The 13,580-nt window shown below is 44.4% G+C and overlaps 2 protein-coding genes across 2 annotated transcripts; one reads left to right on the top strand and one right to left on the bottom strand.

Annotated features, from left to right (window-relative positions):
- The first annotated feature begins 200 nt into the window (after positions 1 to 200).
- PSMD5 (proteasome 26S subunit, non-ATPase 5) lies at positions 201 to 8,283 on the top strand. Its single transcript, XM_027470849.3, has 10 exons — positions 201 to 464; positions 640 to 784; positions 1,447 to 1,560; positions 2,019 to 2,147; positions 2,889 to 2,998; positions 3,380 to 3,522; positions 4,077 to 4,268; positions 5,115 to 5,224; positions 5,847 to 5,987; positions 6,456 to 8,283. The coding sequence occupies exons 1-10, from the start codon at positions 292 to 294 to the stop codon at positions 6,711 to 6,713; spliced, it is 1,515 nt and encodes a 504-aa protein (XP_027326650.2). The 5' UTR covers positions 201 to 291; the 3' UTR covers positions 6,714 to 8,283.
- A 1,397-nt stretch (positions 8,284 to 9,680) lies between these two features.
- Positions 9,681 to 12,986, bottom strand: B3GALT9 (beta-1,3-galactosyltransferase 9). Its single transcript, XM_005025540.6, has 2 exons — positions 11,776 to 12,986; positions 9,681 to 10,992 (listed from the first exon to the last, which is right to left on the bottom strand). Exons 1-2 carry the CDS (start codon positions 11,779 to 11,781, stop codon positions 9,886 to 9,888), a joined length of 1,113 nt encoding a protein of 370 aa, XP_005025597.4. The 5' UTR covers positions 11,782 to 12,986; the 3' UTR covers positions 9,681 to 9,885.
- Positions 12,987 to 13,580: the final 594 nt, after the last annotated feature.

Genomic DNA, 13,580 nt, shown 5'->3' with positions numbered 1-13,580 from the left:
TACCCCCCGTACATTACCCCCTGTCCCCCCGGGGGGTGCCTACTCTCCTCCTCAGCCCCCCGAGGGGGGGTCCCAGCCCTACCCCCCGGCAGCACCGAGCCCCCCACACCCGGGGCCGGGCCGTCTCCTAGCAACGCCCCCAGCGCAGCCGCCCAATGGCCGCGGGGCGGGTGGCGGCCGCCATTTTGTTTCCGGCGGTGGCGGACGCGAGAGAAGCCCTTAGCAACGGCGCGCGCGGTTGCCAGGGGAGGTGGCTGCGGCTGTGGCGGGCCCCGGGGCGGCGCGGCCAAGATGGCGGAGGCGGTGGCGGAGCTGCTGGAGCGGGCGGCGAGGCGGGGGGCGCCTCTGGAGGAGCTGCGAGCCCTCCGTTTGGCCCTGCAGGCCGTGCCGCCCGCCGCCCTGCGTGCCCGCCTCAGCGACGACCACCTGGGAGCGCTCTTCGGCCTCCTCAGCGTCAACGACCGGTGAGCGGCCCGGCCCAGGCCTGTTGCTGTCGTGCCCTGCTGCCTCCCCTGTCCCCCTTCCCCTGCTCCCTCAGCGCCTCTTTCATGTCCTCTGTCCCCTTCCCTGTCCCCCTCCGCGGTGGCACGGACGAGGAGGTGGTGCTGAAGGCCCCGTGGCTCTCTCTGTCCCGCCCAGGGAGCAGGTTTCTACGTGTGTTTCCATCCTGGAGAGGCTCCTGCAGGCCCTGGACCCGCTCTACGTGATCCAGAACCTGAAAGAAGAGCTGCAGAAAGGGCTTTTCCACCCCGACGACTCTGTGAAAATTCTCACCATATCTCAGGTACAGGTTTTGCTCCAGGGTGTTGCAGAGCTGCGTGGTGGGCCAGGCTAGGTTTGTCCCAATCTGTTACTGGTGTTTTGTGGCCTAAATTGTGACTAAAACACTACATCGTGTATTATCTGGGGGCTTGTGCTCTTATACATGGTTTTGGATAGTTACTGTGCGTTATGTCAGTATATAATGCTTCATGGTATATCTATTAAACATAATATTTGAAGCTGTGTCTTGACAGAAGTAACTTGTAACTGAATCTTCTGTTTGTTGTGGGCTGTCATGTATTCTGGGGTATGCATTCTAAGCCAGCGCTGACAGCAGGTGCTGTAAGAACTAAATGTAGCAACGTTTTAATATTCAGGATGCTTGGAACAGCATCAGAAAACACTGGGGAGGAAGGGAGGAAAAGGCTTAACTGAGTTCATATTTGTTGTGTTGTGTTGAAAGAACAGAAGTGTGTAATGGTGTGCTTTGGGATGGAGCTCTGGTGGTTTCAGGTCCAGCCCTCAGCTTACAGCAGGCTGCTCAGGGTGTTGTCCAGCTGAGTTCTGGGTGTTTCCAAAAATGGTGATTCCATCTGACCGGGTAGCTATTCTAGTGCTGGCATGTCTGTGTGGAAAAACTTTGTTTTGGTATAATTCAACATCGTTGCTTAATATTGCCCTTAGATTGGGAGGATTGTTGAAAATTCGGATGCTGTTAGAGAAATTCTCAACAGTCCTGAGCTGTTACGGCAAATAATAAATTGCATCGGTGGAGAGAAAATAGCAGTGGCTAAAGAGGTAAGCATTGCTTTCTTTTTTTTTCTTCCTTTACAAATAAATGTAGACATGGCATAGGATGCTTTTTCTACTGTTATTGAGATAGCAGCCTTTGCTCTCCTTTAAAAGGAGAGATCATGTGGCTTGAAAGATGATGTTGTAATCATGTAGGTGGCTTAAGCCCAGGAGTTTCTTAAATGTGATTTAAAAAACTTTACTCAATCCTGTTATCTTCCAGTAGCTGTTGATGCAAAGATGAACTTACAGGTCTGCATCTGATGCCAGAGGCTTGTATCACAGTTACCATAACTAGCCCTTGTCAGCAATACGAAAACTTTAATGGAAAAGTGAATGAAAACTAAAATTGTAGATGTTTAACATGATTTAGTATCTTCAAAAGAACACTGAAACTGTCTGATCGTTCTGGATTTTCTTCCCTTTGTGTTATTCTTGTAGTAAGCTACTGTTTTTGTTTACAGGCCATCAAATCTCTCTCAAGAATAGCGCAGACACAAGAGGGCTTAGAGGCTTTATTTGTGAGCAGTTTGTTGAGCGACTTGAAAAATGTTATGGCAACGAATGATGTTGTTCGATACAGAGTGTATGAGGTAGGAACGAGATCAACATTGTCCTTTTGAATGAAGTTGTCATTCAAAAAAGTTCTCTTTGACTGTGGTTCTGAATTAGTCTGGCTTTCGCAACATGCTTTTAACTTAGCATTCATCACTTTTTAACTGCTTCACACAGTTTTCTTCATGTCTATGCTTTGTCGAGACTAGAAGGGAGCAGGAAGGGTACTGCACTGTTGGTCCTCAAGTAATGTCAGAACTTCTCTTTCTCAGTTTATGGTAGGAGGGTGTGAAGAACTGTTTACATCTTTTATTTTGTAACTTGTAGTGCTTAGAACATCGGAGGGGCGACACAGAATGACTAGCGATGCAATTAAATGCTTGCCTCTCTGAAAGTGAGGGTAAAATACCATCTGTGATCTCATTACCACTGGAGGTAAAGAGCTGTTGAAAGCTCAGAAGGGGGAAGAGACAAGATACTAAGCATGTTGATCTAGATATGTGTGACAAAAGAGAAATAATACAGTTCAGCTGTTCTAGAGCTTAATGAACATAGCAGTGACGATGCCTTGAAGACAGTTTGAATAGAATCAAATGTCAACTTGGAATGCTGTATGAGCCTGTTTCAGACAAACATTTAGATAAATAAAGAATTTCATGTTTTCATAATTTAGTATTTAAATAATTTGTGTTATAAGATGTATTTGGTCGTTATTGTGAATTGTTACCATTACAATGTTTTTATAAACCAGCCTTTTTTCCCCCGGTGTTTTTATTTAGTTAATTGTTGAGATTTCTTCGGTGTCAGCAGACTCGCTCAGTTACTGTGCAAACAGTGGATTGATATCGGACTTAATTGGAGAGCTGACTGGAGATGATGTACTGGTCAGGTATGTTACAGCGAGTTTGAGATTTCCCTAATTGCTAAACAGTGACGTTTGGTCTTATTTTAAATAATTCTTTAGACACAGTTGTGTTCGTTTCTCATTAAACCCTTTAAATTTGAGAACCAGGATGAAATTTCCTTGATATGCTGTGGTAGTTGTAATGTTGGGTTGCAATGTAAATACTCCTGGAAAGTTGTCTGTCTTTACATATATCATCAGAAAGCAGAGAGAGCTTGGATGAGTATTTCACAGCTGTGGTTTTGTTTTTGTTCTTTGGTTGGTTGTTTTTTTGTAAGGGTAGAAAAACTTTGTATGCTTTCTTGATCTCTCTGTACTTCAAAAATCTGTCTGAAGGAGGTCAAACGAATTTTTTGTCTGTTTCAGAGCTACGTGCATAGAGATGGTGACCTCGCTGGCCCATACTCCGCATGGACGTCAGTACCTTGCTCAACAAGGAGTTATTGATAAAATTTCAAACATCATCATCGGTGCAGAGTCTGATCCTTTCTCAAGCTTCTACTTACCAGGTTACATCATGCATTTCTTATTTCCATTGGTTATTGCTTGTATTCATTAGTATGTTAAATGGGGAGGACTACCAAGCCTGTTCTGGAGGCTCATGAATGTTTGAGTAGTAGAACACATGTTGGGCATGCACAGCGTGCTGAAGGACAGTCTAATACATGAATCATTCATTTAGAGTGGGTAGCAAAGGTAAGATCTGGAGGGACTGTACCAGAGGTTTGAGGTTTGTCTTCTTGTAGAGGTTTTTTAAGAAGACAGAAGTTGCATCATGAATTAAGTAGCTTTTAAAAGATGAATACATCTTGTCATAGAAAAACTGTACTCACCTGGACTGTGCAAACACTGTGTCCAAGTTGTGATGCTGTCTTTTGTAGTCTTAAGCTTCTTTTGGCTTGTTCTTAGTTCCTTTCACAGTGTTAATAGCATTTAATAGTGAATCAGTTAACAATTAAATACAGTTATAAGTGAATAAGTCTTATGTTCATATATAGTTAATTTTGACATTCTTACGTTGTTACTCCACTCTGAATACTTTTGTTTTCTCTTGTTCTATCAGGTTTCGTTAAATTTTTTGGGAATCTGGCGGTTGTAGATAGCCCACAGCAGATCTGTGAACGATACCCTATCTTTATGGAAAAAGTCTTTGAAATGGCAGAAAGTCACGATCCAACCATGATTGGAGTGGCTGTGGACACATTGGGAATCCTGGGATCGACTGTAGAAGGCAAACAGGTTTTACAGAAAACTAGTTAGTATGATTTTTTTATTTTTTTAACAAAATAGTCTCAGTGTATCATACAAGAGCAAGCTGATAATGGTGTAATGGTGAGAAAAGAACTGAAAAACATTTGTCTAATAATCAAGGGGGTCTCTTCGAATAGCTGTGGTGTAGCAGATAAGATGTCTTCTGATGGTCTTGCCAGGCATGGCAGTCTTCATGCGTAGCAGGGAGAATTCTGGTATCACAAGTGCGATTCAAGTTACTCCTTTCCAGTGAAGTGCATCATATGAATCATCAGCAGTCTTGTAATTTTAGCTTCCTTTGTTTCTACTTTTGGAATGGCCTTTTCACAGGGTTAGAAATGTAATGGCACATTCCTTACAGGCTGCATTTATTTTCTTAATATAAAACGGTTCAGAGGATTCAAAGCAGGTGATAATTTTTTTGTTGTTTGGTTTTTCTGATTGTCCAAAGTGAAAAACTTTTAAGTGAAAATGTGTGAGCATATAACTATTGCAGATTTGTAGAATGAGATTGGAAATATCTTAATCACAAATATACTAGGGTGTGTACTTCCCAAGATGACTCAATTATCTGTGACAAATAACTTCCTTTCTGACAGTCTTTGGATATTCTAGAGAATGACCGTAAAGCTTTGTATTCATCTACTGTAGGTCTGTATGAAGTAAAGAGAATCTTTATTCTTTTTATTGTAGTGGGTCAAAAGCAATCCTTTCTCAGGTTTTATGTACAACCTTTATATACTCTTTCTACCAGTTAATGTAGTATAAAGTGACTGATATAATGTACTTTTTTCTAAAGTATATCTGAATTACTTAGAACTCTTTTGTTTATTTTTTCTTTTCCCCAAAGGAAGCAGATTTCAAAATTTGTTAAACAAAATAGGGCACCAGGCAAAGAATGCCCCTACAGAGCTACGACTTCGATGTTTGGATGCCATTTCATCTCTTCTTTACTTGCCTGTATGTTTTTGTTTGTTTTTTGTTTTTAAAATCTGTAAGAATGAAATAATTGTGCATATCGTTAACCGTGTGAAAGCTTTCTGCAACATTTAGCTTAGGTAGTAGTGGCAGCTTTCTAATACTGTGAGTCACTAACTTCACTGTCTTCAAGTTCCCTGGTTTGTTTGTTTGCCTAAAGTTTGAGTTTGTAAGAGACCACGTGTTATGAAATATATTTATAAAACTTGAGGTCAAGACATTGTTAGCAAAGTAATGAGAGTAAATAGCTTAATATTCTCGTGCTTTAAAGGCAGACTGCTCTGACTGTTCTTTAGATTCAGTGACCTAGCTTTAATAATGCAGCTCTAAGTGAGCAGTTTGTATCTTACATTACTGTACTCCAGCACAGCACTTCTCTCATGTATTAAAATCAATTAATTTAATTCTGTCATCCAAGCTAAATGAAATGTAGATAGCTATTTCTTCATTCATGAAAATATGTTGAAAACAAAGTATTTCAGTTTATTTGCTGGTGGTTTGTTTTAAGTAAGTTTTTAAACTTTTGAGCATGTACTCAAAACAGAGTTTGTTTATAATCCTAACCAAATTCTTCCTTTTCTGTACATTTTTCTGATGTATGTAGCCGGAGCAGCAGACAGAAGACCTTCTAAGAATGACTGAATCATGGTTCACATCCTTGTCTAGCCAGCCACTGGAACTCTTCAGGAGTATCAGTACTCAGCCGTTCCCTGATCTCCACTGTGGGGCTTTAAGAGTATTTACTGTAAGTTTCTTTGCTTTTAAAGATCAGGTAGTGAATTGTATTGTACTCAGCCTCGCATTTTTCAGTGGCGGTCACGTGTTGTGTATTTTTTTGTTTGTTTGTTGTGTTTTGTTTGGTCTTTTTGAAATCCTGAAGCAGCCAGAAATAATGTCATTTGCATTCACCATTTAAATAATGGGTCATGTGTGCAGTGCTTATTTTCTTATAAACTTTAATAAGTGCTGTACTGTAGGTCACTGCTTTGATAATTTACTTAAAACATTAAAGAGAAGCACTGCACTGTGCTTGGTTTCCAGTGATAAATACTGCTGCGTGTATGGTGGTTGCAGAATTACAGTGTAGAATGAATATCCCACTTCATATTTTTTCTGTTCTTTGACTTTTATCTTAACAGCCTTCTGTGTAACAGGTTTTTGGGTGTTTTCTAAAATGAGGTGTTCTTCCCCCTCTTTTTGTCTTTGCATATAGGCTATTGCAAATCAACCATGGGCGCAGAAGTTGATGCTGAACAGTCCAGGGTTTGTGGAATACGTCGTAGACAGATCTGTGGAACCTGATAAAGCTTCGAAGGATGCCAAGTATGAACTGGTTAAGGCCCTTGTAAACTCCAAAACAATTGCGGAAATCTTTGGAAATCAGAATTACTTGAGGCTTAGGGCTTACTTGCGTGAAGGCCCCTATTATGCTAAGGCAGTTTCTACTACAGCTGTGGAAGGAGCAGAATAATATCACTGATGTCTTGGTTCCCCTTCTTACAAACCATGTTACTGAAATCGATGTTAAGATGTAAGGTGTAAAGGCTCTCCACACGGGAGTCATCTTAGATTGTCTCTTTAAAGGAACACGAAGCACTTTGACTCTGTTTGAAATGAGTCATGAGAGCAAATCAAAACCTGTAGGGCACAGTGTAATTTTCCACAGAATCTCATGGCAGAAATTCTCTGGGTACTGTCCTGAGACAAGTAAACAAGGTAAGCATTCTATCAACTGCTGGCTGTTTTATTTTGCAGAAATTATCAGTGTTTACTTAAAAACTGTTATTGGGTTTGGAGTTCCTATCATGTTTTCTCAGTAGATCACAGTTGAATTAAAAAAAAAAAAAAAGCCAAAAAACCTTGAGGTTTGTAACCTCCAATGCTGCCATGGTTTCTCTTTTTAAAAAATTTTATTATTACTTTTTTCTATCTGCTGAAGTTGGTCCTTGCATAGAAAACACTTTAGCTAGATTTAGGTCTGCCAGAAGCTCAGGTGGTAAGAAAAAGCTAGTAATATTCTGTCCACATGAGGGAGTACAAACTGGCTTCTCTTCTCTCATCAACTTGCTGGATTTAAGTCTTGTTTGAATAAGTCCTAAATATTGTTTACATTTTATACTGAGGATTACAAAAAACAAACAAAAAAAAAACACTTAGCCCTTTTAAAAACAAGTGAAAGCAAACTCTAGTGTATAAAACCAAATTGGGAGCTTTGTGTCATTAGCTGTCACTTTTCAGCAAGTAAACTGAGCTGCCAAAGGAGCATGAGCTACAAATCTACTTCAGAACCAAATCTTAAACAGTTTACACTTTTTTATCAAAGATGATTTTTTAATTTAAGTGTTATATAAAAAAAAAAAATACCAATTTTATTTACCTGAGTTGGAATCAAATGGGTAAGAACATTAAAGCTTTCGTGTTTAAAGGCATGAACTGAATTAGGAAGCTATAAATGTAGTACCTCGTGAGGCTTTGTCTTCTCTGAAGATGCTCAGCTAGCACGTGGGTGAGGTACAGGACTAGCTGGACCACTGGTCACTTTGCTGGTCTGTAAACAAAGACCACAATGTACTTTATACAAAAGGTTTATATTGTTTTTGCTGAGAATGTAAGACACAAATCTGGGGATAAGTTGCGGGGAGCATAATAAAACATGAATTCACTACTTTGGGGCTTGCTTTACTAGTGTGTTAAGTCGGGTATGCCTCTATGGGAAGTACTTGCCCTGTGTCCCTGCTCTGCCAAGTGAAATGGGATGATTTAGTCATGCAGTGACCCCTTTATTGCTTGTAGTAGCTTCGGGATGCCGCAGAGGTGATAGCATGGCCCACAAAAAAATTGCTGGCAAGGAATTGAAGTGGGCTCAGAGAAGCAGGGTAGTTGGAGAAAATCTGTTGATGTTTAATAAACTATCTGAATGCAGGTGATCTGCTTTGTTGCTTGTGACCTAATATGTACAAAAAGTTGTCATCCAACGTTATACCGCTGCTCACACTTTCATTCTAAATGTGCATAATAAACATCTGCTAGTGGAAACGGCAGTATGCAGTGTCTCGTTTGTGAACTAAGGGAGCAGAGAAATTCAATGAATCTCAGCATCCAGAAAAACATGGAAGTGCTAAAAAGGAAATGGAAAGGATATAGAAATCCTTGGTTTGCACTTTTACTGGGCAGTTCAGCTTGGTTATTTTGGGGTGGCTTTGTGTGCAGGTAGCTCTGTATGAGCTGTATGCTAAAATCTCAGCAAAAGAAACCAATATAAGCCTTTTCTGCAGTTCATGAGTCTCTTCTGTGCGTGTTCTCAGTAGTTGCTTACAAAAGCTACTATGTGCCAAGTCTTTAACATCTGTTTTGCATGGTACATGTGCCAAATAAAATATTTTAAAATACACAAAGGTGCCAAACAAGGGGATTTTTATGGATGCACGTGCACTTTTTGTTGAGTTCAGACTCTTACCCCTTGTTATCCACGTGTATTCATTATATGTGAATACATTCCATCCATAGCCATATGGTTTACGTGGTGTCAGTGGTGTATTTTGTACACAAAGGAAAACTCAATTGCATGCCCCTCTGCGTAACACGATGGGGGGGATAATTAAGGCAAAAGCAGAAATGGAATGACGGAGAATGAGAATGGAGGTAATGTGGTAAACTGGGTGAATTTGATTTAAAATCAAGCAAAAAACCACCACCAACAACAAAAAATCCACTAATCAGTTGACCCCGGTTAACAAGCAGCATAACTTGATACTTAAGAACTGTGGAGTTTTGGGGCCCACCTCTGATTCTTTCCGTCACACCAGAAAGAGCAGATGGGATCCTCAAAGGTAAGTGTGTGCCTCTTTCTGTGTGTGTCTGTCACAATTCTAGCACATCTGTCCAGCTAATCTTTTGGCTTCTGAAGGAGCTGCTATGGAAGAGTTAATCTGGAGGATGCAGGCATGGGTGGGGTTGTGCTCTCTGACTTGTTCCTAATTTAGGGAGTTTTTACATTTTTAATGAGCTTGGTGTCAGCAGCCCACTGGTGAATTTGTTCTGACTTCATGGCTGACCCCATTCTCCAGCACAACTTCATGGCATGGAGATGGTTGTGTCAGTGTCTTTCTGATGCTGGGTGTGACAAGTACAGCATTGTTTCACAGGTAAGTCAGATTTCTTGTCCGGAACCTCCCCAGGCTGTTTACCTTAGCAATTCCCATGACAATTCAGTCTGTTGCCTCTCTAAGATGTTCTGCGGTGTCACTGGTACTGCAAAATGGGCTGTTCAGAAATAGCTCCCTTATCTTGGGTGAAGAAATTCCCTTTTGTTGCAAAATGCTGTGGAAACAGGCGATGCTTAACTCGCTTGAATCTGATCAAAATACAGGAAGAGTTGTGGGTTCAAGTAGAGACCTTCAAATATATGGAAAACACACTGCAGACCACATTTCTTGGAATACTCTTTATTTACATGCATGCACTGGTATGTACAGGTGTAAGTAGAATACAAACACTTCTGCTACTGTAACACTACGGCATTGGAGAACTCATTTGCTGTTGAAGAGAAAAAAGCTAGCTTGAAGAGGAAATTATTACTGACTATGTACAGGGGAAAGTGGCTGGTGGAAGAAAATGCAGGCCTCCTTCACAAAAGTTAAATTTTAATCAGCGAAATGAAGAGCCTCATTTTTTATTCTATCCAAGTTAAACTGTTTGAATTTATCAATATAGGTCAAAACCTTGCAGGACACCAGGCTGTAGTATGTTTCCAGTAGCGAGCAATCTTCCCCATCGTTTGTTTCCTTCCAGTCTTTAAATAACTCATCCTCTTTCACATTGGAAGAGGTAAAAATGAATTTATAGCAGCATCGATTGTAGCTGATGTGCTTTTCCCCAGAGAAGCGAGAGCTGTGAATGGGAGTGATGCCAGCTTTCTTAGCGCAGATGCCGACAAAGATATCAGGGGGCAGTGAAACCGGCACCTCCTTGGCAGCCACGTACACCTTCCGAACGACGTCCTGGGACATGACAAATGCTCTCCCGTCGCAGTAATCTGGGTAAAACTCCTCTGAGTATCGATGGATGGGAACAGAGCCAGGGCTTTGAGGCGCTCTGTCAGGCACTCTTTGATGAATGACCCTCCCGGTGTAGACATCCTCTAGCTGTGTTAAGCTGAGCAGGTATCCAGCCAGACTTGGAATACCGACAAACATTTCTTCGTCTGTTTTAAGAATATACCTCGCATGAGGGCAGAAAGTTACTGTCCACTCCACAATCATCAACATCTTCTGCGTCTGTGCTTCGGGCGAATCGATGAAGCTGCCTTCAATAATGTCTCTGTGCTTTTGAGACTCTTCATCGATCTCCAGCTGGGCTGCTACTGAAGCCGGCTTTCCTAAAGCAAACAAAGTAAGGACAGCGTAACCTCTGGTGTCTGTCACGTTGCCCCATGTCTGCCTGATCACGTTGCGCCTTGTCCTGTTTTCTGGGCTGCTGCAGACGAGAACCAGCAAAAATATTTCTTGGTCTGAGCATGCTGCTGTGCTGCTGATGGTGTAAGACTTGGAGAGATTGGCCTTCAGAGGGTCCATATCCAGCTTCCTGGCTTTCTCCCTGATTTCGAGAGTCTTTGCATCAGTGTAAGAGAGAGGTAATGACCGCAGGAAGTATTCCTCCAGTAAATCTGCTCCGAAAAGCAGCATGTGGAAAAGCAAGACGTTAAACAGAATGAAGCACCACTGGTGAGTCCGGAGCCTGCAGAGAGTCAGCTGGGGAAGAAAAGACACAGGCACTGAATGCTCTTGCTACTAGCCTGGAAAGGCTTTTATTTTATAACACCGTTAGAATACATTTTATAGTACATTGAGGCAAAATGGAACCGTGACATTTAGATTTGTACACGTACTAAGTGTAAGGCTTTTTACCTCCTAAAAACCCAACCAGCCCTAAATGTGGTGCAGTGAGATCTCAAGCTGAGAACATTAACATGCTGTAGCTTAAATGGCTCATCCCTGCACATCCACCTGGGGAAATACCGAGGAGTAACTGACTGCTCTAATGCTTTCTGGGTGGTTTTAGCCTGTTACTGAGGGCCTGAGCTCCTAGTGAGGACCTGTAAGGACAGTATACATCCTCAGAGGAGAGCCTTGGTGCTTGGTCTGACAGCACCTTGTGAGACCTGGCAGGGCAAGAGGGGAAAGGGGAAGGAGGGGAAAGGGGAAGCTGTGGCCCCGTAGTGATGGAGCAGGACTGAGCCCATCTCTGCCCAACACCGACCCCGACCCTCCTGCTCCTTGGGTGCTGCTGGTTCAGCTGAGCCCCCTCTCACCAACCCCAAGGAGGGATTTTGCTGAGACCCCTGCGTTGCCAGGCTCCAGCTCAGCCTGGTGCCATCATGCACAGCCACATAGGCACAAGACTGTGTTTTTGCTGCTCCCCTTCCCCTAACACAAACAGCAGCTGCGAGCCCAACCTCATGGAGAGGAGGGAGCCCAAAGCAGACACCCAGTAGATGCCTTGCAGCGAGGCTGTGCCCAAGCCCCAGCACTCACCTGCATGGCCGTGGGGAGCCCTGCGTGTGGTGGGCTCCGCGTTCCCCTCGGAGGCAGCTTCTCCTCGGCAGCAGGGCGTATCTGGGGCTGCAGGATTGAGTTACCGCCCGAACCCGCACACGGCGGCTTCCACCTCGCCTGCCTGCGGGGAGGAAAGATGATCCTGGGGGCGATCGTGTTGCAGCTGCATGAAGCACAAAGCAAGCGAAGCCCGAGCTGTTGCCTTTATTAACTCCCAGCCTTTAAGTGGGGCTTGCGGTAAAGTCTGAGGAGTAACAAACTGAAGCCACTGCTGGGGCAACCTTGGTAAAAACAAGTCCCTTGGCTGCGTTGAGCTGCGTTAGGTCTGGCAGTTGGTTGCTGTTTGCCTGGGTTTTTGTTTTTCACAGCTGGGCTGTGTTCCTGTTGGTTCCTCACCCCCGTGCTGGGTGCTCTGCCCCTCCCCAGGCAGAGATTTGGCACACAAAAGCTGCTGTAGGATGAGGTCGGTCTATCCTGGAGCTGGGAGCACCCTGTTGGTGGTGGGGTGACCGTGCAGGGCTGGAAGGGCTCCCTGTGGACATAGGGGATGCCCTGGGCACTTTGGGGTTTGGGTGCTGCTGGGCCAGGCTCTGCAGTGTCCTGGGGGCAGTCTGGGAGGGGTGGGGGAAAGGGATTTTCCCTGTGCTGGGGTTCTCGGGAGTCAGGGAAAAGCAGGGCATCATTTGATGCTGGCTGTTTTCAGTGGGTCTCATGGAGCAAGGCATGAAGCAGGAGCTGTGCACGAGGAGCTGATGGTGTGCAGCTGGGGATGCGTCTTGGGGGCCCATGGCTTGGAGACTGGGGATGTTTTGGTGTCCCCCACCCTCCTGCCTCCTCCAGCACCCATTTACCAGAGTGGGAGTGTGAACCCTAGCAAGATGACTGTGTTGTCTTTTCCTTTGCTCTCTGCCCACCCATATTCTGCCCTGACTAAAGGTATTTGTGCTCTGGTTTTGGCTGCACGTCCCGGTACAGAGCTGCAATGACCGCCCCCAGAGGGACCTCGGGTGGCGGCCTAGGCCGTGCCGCAGCCTCTGCGTGTTGACGTTGGCTCAGCCACGGCCTTCACTGGGGCTTACTGGGCTGGGGAGCGGCGGGGGACTGGAAGTGCTGGTGTGGGAGGTGCCAAAGACACCACAAACAGGACGGAGGTGTCAGCGGGGGGAGCTGATTTTGGCAGCAGCTCCGCGAGGCCTAACGCCTGCAGAGCACCAAGGGGGTGCACGGGGCGGGAGGGTCCCCAGCAGCTGCGTGGGGAGGGCTGGGGGGGAGCAGGCAGGTGGCAGCCTCTTTCTGGAGTGGAAAGATCATTATTTTTTAATTTTAAAGAGATTTTGCACAGGCAAGGGTGTGTTTCAGTTTGTGAATCCCAGGTTGAAGGAGTGCAAGGAGGGTGTGCTGCTGCTGTGGTTGTCTGCGGCTATGGGCTTTGTGAGACCCAGGGTGTGCTGCTCCGACCTTCACACCATCACTAAAACATCCCTGGGGGAGCCAGCACCAGGTGAGTGTCCCTAGGAGAGGGAGAAGAGTTTGGACTTCTCGCTTAGGTGACCAAAGGTTTCCCCCACACCCCTCCAACTACTCCTGGCAGCAAAATTTTCTCTTTGTGGGCAAGGAAAATCTCGTCTTCTTGGGCAGCTGATGCAGCCATAGCAGGGAGTTGCACCGTCCCCTTCTGAAGAACAGTCCAAACACAGCACATGTGCCCCAACCAGAGCTTTAGGATCTCCAAAAACTGGGAAACCTCCTTTCATGTAGGCTGTGTGTCAGCTGGGCTACAGCTT

This window comes from Anas platyrhynchos, chromosome 18 (assembly GCF_047663525.1).
Source record: "Anas platyrhynchos isolate ZD024472 breed Pekin duck chromosome 18, IASCAAS_PekinDuck_T2T, whole genome shotgun sequence".
NCBI lineage: Eukaryota > Metazoa > Chordata > Aves > Anseriformes > Anatidae > Anas > Anas platyrhynchos.
Note: the sequence above shows the minus strand (reverse complement) of the source record. Positions and strands in the feature narration are given on the sequence as shown.

Bases quoted from the DNA above. Each gene is read 5' to 3' on its own strand.
- PSMD5 (XM_027470849.3), top strand. From the start codon at position 292: ATGGCGGAGGCGGTGGCGGAGCTGCTGGAGCGGGCGGCGAGGCGGGGG. The intron at 785-1,446 runs GTACAGGTTTTG...TATTGCCCTTAG, and splicing joins AAATTCTCACCATATCTCAG to ATTGGGAGGATTGTTGAAAA. The intron at 2,999-3,379 runs GTATGTTACAGC...TGTCTGTTTCAG, and splicing joins GGAGATGATGTACTGGTCAG to AGCTACGTGCATAGAGATGG.